The sequence below is a fragment of the Fukomys damarensis genome, unplaced genomic scaffold, assembly GCF_012274545.1.
Source record: "Fukomys damarensis isolate Sample0158 unplaced genomic scaffold, DMR_v1.0_HiC HiC_scaffold_17, whole genome shotgun sequence".
In the NCBI taxonomy this organism is placed as follows: domain Eukaryota; kingdom Metazoa; phylum Chordata; class Mammalia; order Rodentia; family Bathyergidae; genus Fukomys; species Fukomys damarensis.
In genome coordinates this window covers 23558636-23561931 of record NW_022900929.1, presented here as the reverse complement: position 1 = coordinate 23561931, position 3296 = coordinate 23558636, and the positions used below count along the sequence as shown (strand labels likewise).

General features: G+C 39.9%; 1 protein-coding gene across 3 annotated transcripts in view; it reads left to right on the top strand.

The window, feature by feature from the left end:
* The window catches only part of LOC104862780 (S-adenosyl-L-methionine-dependent tRNA 4-demethylwyosine synthase TYW1), a 182239-nt gene that overhangs the window by 144795 nt on the left and 34148 nt on the right, over positions 1–3296 (top strand). For all 3 annotated transcript variants that reach the window (XM_033764905.1, XM_010625014.3, XM_010625015.3), the window contains one exon: positions 1947–2057. In XM_033764905.1, coding sequence (XP_033620796.1) covers positions 1947–2057 — 111 coding nt within the window. The remainder of the gene's footprint in view (positions 1–1946; positions 2058–3296) is intronic.

Sequence of the window (3296 nt, the reverse complement as noted above, 5' to 3'; positions counted from 1 at the left end):
CGTTTTTTTTTCTTTTTTTTTTTTTTTTTTTTTTTTTTTTTTTACATTTAGCATTGGGAGAATTCTAGACATGTTAAGGGAGCCCAGAAGATCTTTCTTTTATTTTTGCATAGTCTAATGCATTTCCAAAGGAACTTTTGAGTTTATATGAGTAAATATGTTTGGAAAACACTATTTTCTGACATAGAGTAGACCCTTGACTTAGAACTCAGTTCGTTCACAATTGCTGGTTGTAACTCAGGCTGATCAATTGAAGGCTCAGGCTGCTCTACACAGCCTTCAAAGTCTCTCTTCTGTACCCAGGCAGATCTCATTGTCTCTAGATGTTGGCCCAGGATTTCTCAGTGAACCCCACACAGAAAAGGATGCTGTAATGTTCCTTCCAGAACTTTTTTTTTTTTTTTTTCCTTCCAGAACTCTTGCGGGTTAAATCTGCATCAGAGACCAACTGGAGGCTCAAGGGGCCAGCATTCAGGTCATAAATCAAGACTTGGGTTATGACCAAAATTTTAGTTTTGACTTACAACCAAAGTCATTCCTATGTCAGGGCAGTCATAACCCAAGGATCCAATGTACCTGCTGATGAACATTCTTCATTAAAGACCTCTAAGTTTGTTTTCTTCATTAAAGATCTCAAGTGTTTTTTTGGTACCAGGGATCAAACTCAGGACCTTGTGCTTGCGAGGCAGGCAGCAGCACAATTGAGCTAAATCTCTGGCAGAGTGTTTCTTTTTTATATTATTAACTATGGAAGATTTCAAATACACAAGTGAGACATGACAACACATACATGTAATCCCAACACTCTGCGAGGCTAAGGCAGGAAAATCATAAGTTTGAGTCTAGCCTGGGCAATTTAGCAACTTAGTGAGACCCTGACTCAGAGTAAAAAAAAGAAAAAGAGGCCAAGGATGTAGCATATGTAGTATGAAGGCCCTGGGTTCAATTCTGAGTAGTGATTGCAAACAAACAAACGAAAATGAAAACAATAGTAAAGAGATTAGAGTCCTTTGTTCATGCCTTCATTTTGCTTTTCTCATTGTTATTTTGGACCTTGCTGCTTACCTGCGAGTTTGTAGGACATGGCCCCCTACGCCCCATCACCTTTGACATTTTCTGTTGGTTACAAGCGAGTCACACTTCCTGCTTCCATTCAAAGGGAGGGTTGTACTTTAGATATTATTAATAATTTTGTTGTTAAGAAATTTTTCAGGGAGCAGGAATGTAGCTCTGTGATTCTGCTTCCTGCCTTGCAAGCTCAAGGGACCCAAGTTTGATCCCTGGCACAAAAAAAACAAAAAAACAAAAAAAAAAACAACAATTTTTTCAGTTGGTCTTTGTATTTTTAATCATTTCATTTGGATCCAGGAAGGGAGCTGCAGAGTCAAAGGGTGTAAGCTTTTTGGAAAGTAGTTACATCTTTTGGTTATGTGGTAAACAAATGCAAACATTGACAGTCCTGACTGTGCCTTCTCTGAGAATGAAAAATGCCAAAAGATTATTAAATAAAAACAAAGTAGGAAAAGAAGACAATAATAACTCTTGTCATTAGCAATTTGAATGATCATTACCTAAAAGCCTAAAGGTTATTTCAATTAATTTTCCCACTGCTTAAAACCATTTCATCAATTTTCCGCTTCTCACTAAATCTAATTGAGTGTACGCATCACAAAACCTTTGGGCCCCTCACGTAGTGTTAGGTGTTAGGAGGGACAGAAAATACATATTTCACATCCTTGCCTTCAGTAAGGCATGTGAGAATCTTATTTCATGCTAACATCTTTTTTTTTCTTCTTTCCCTCAAATGTAACTTCAGTTTACCTAAGTTCATGCTGGGGTTCACCTGACCTGGCTTCTCTATGTATTGGAAAAGTTTGAGAATTTTCTGAATTAGATGACTTCCACCTATGATGACTACAACAGAGTTGACCTTTCCTTTGTTTTAGCCACAGCGCACTGTCTACAGATTGACCCTCGTGAAGTCCTGGAATGTGGACGAACTCCAGGCCTATGCTGAGCTCGTATCCTTGGGACATCCCGACTTCATTGAAGTGAAGGTAAGCCCTACTGCTGGGCTTGGATGGATCTTGCCTTTGTGCACTGCTGGCCGTGATGCAGTTGAATGCTGTTAGAGTTATAAAGGAAACCAGATGCAGGAGTATGCACTTGTAATCCTAGCAGTCTTGGAGGCTGAGGCAGGAAGATCACATATTTGAGCGCATCCTGACCAACTTATTGAGACCCCATGTCAAAACACAAAGAGCCAGGGAAGTAGCTCAATGCAAAGAAGACCTTAGGTCCAGTCTCTGGTATTCTCCCACCCCATCAAAAAAAACCTCCAAAGGTGCTCCTAGGCATTTTATTTTCGTATTTATTCAGCACTATTGAGAACCTGGTGCTGTTCTAGGCATTGGGGATAAAGAAGATTAAGGTTTTGCTCTTAGCTTATATTTTAGTCAGAGATAGAGATAGACAACACAAAATGAGTAATTTTACACAGTGATGTTAAGCTGAGAAAAGTGTTGTAATGAGTAACTGGTTGACCTTTAAAGAAACTTTGGGAAGAAATTCAAACATATCGTAGCTCCCATCTGTCCACCTGTCCATCCACCTGTCACTCAGCTTTGACAGTTTCCCTGTTGTCTCCAGGGCCCTGCCCAGAGATTGAAGCTGGGCTAGAGCACGTTGACCCACAGCCTTTGTCCCCAGTCTCGGGTCAGCTGTGGCCCCACTTGGTTTTCTTGCGCTCACCCCGGATTGTCACTGCAGTCCCTCAACACTGGGCCATCTGTCCATCCGTCTGTCCATCTGTCCGTCCTTGCGTCCCTGCCTTGCCAGTCTGTGTCCAAATGATGCATGCTTTTTTTTTTTATTGAGTTTATTGGTACAATACAGTTACATTCATCATTGGGATTCTGTACCTTTACATAATAGGTCTTGATTCTCACTTTTTCCCCTTGTCCCTGCCCTCCCTTCACCCCCTCCTCCCCTCCCCATTTACACACACTTTATTTCCATTTTTTCAGTTTCTCTTATTTTTTTCCACTCCCTTATTACCTTTCCCCCACTCTTCCCACTTTCCCTACACCTATAGCCCTTCACTTCCTATTTCACATTATTAATTATTTCATTAGGATCCTGTGTACTATTATAGTTTTTTACACCAAAGAAACTATTCGGTATTTCAGTTAAAGAAATCTCTGTATGAACATTAAAAATAGGGAATCCTAAAATAAAACTAAAAAGGAAAGTAAAAGAGAAAAGGCAATGATGTAACATCAAAATAATCCTTAATT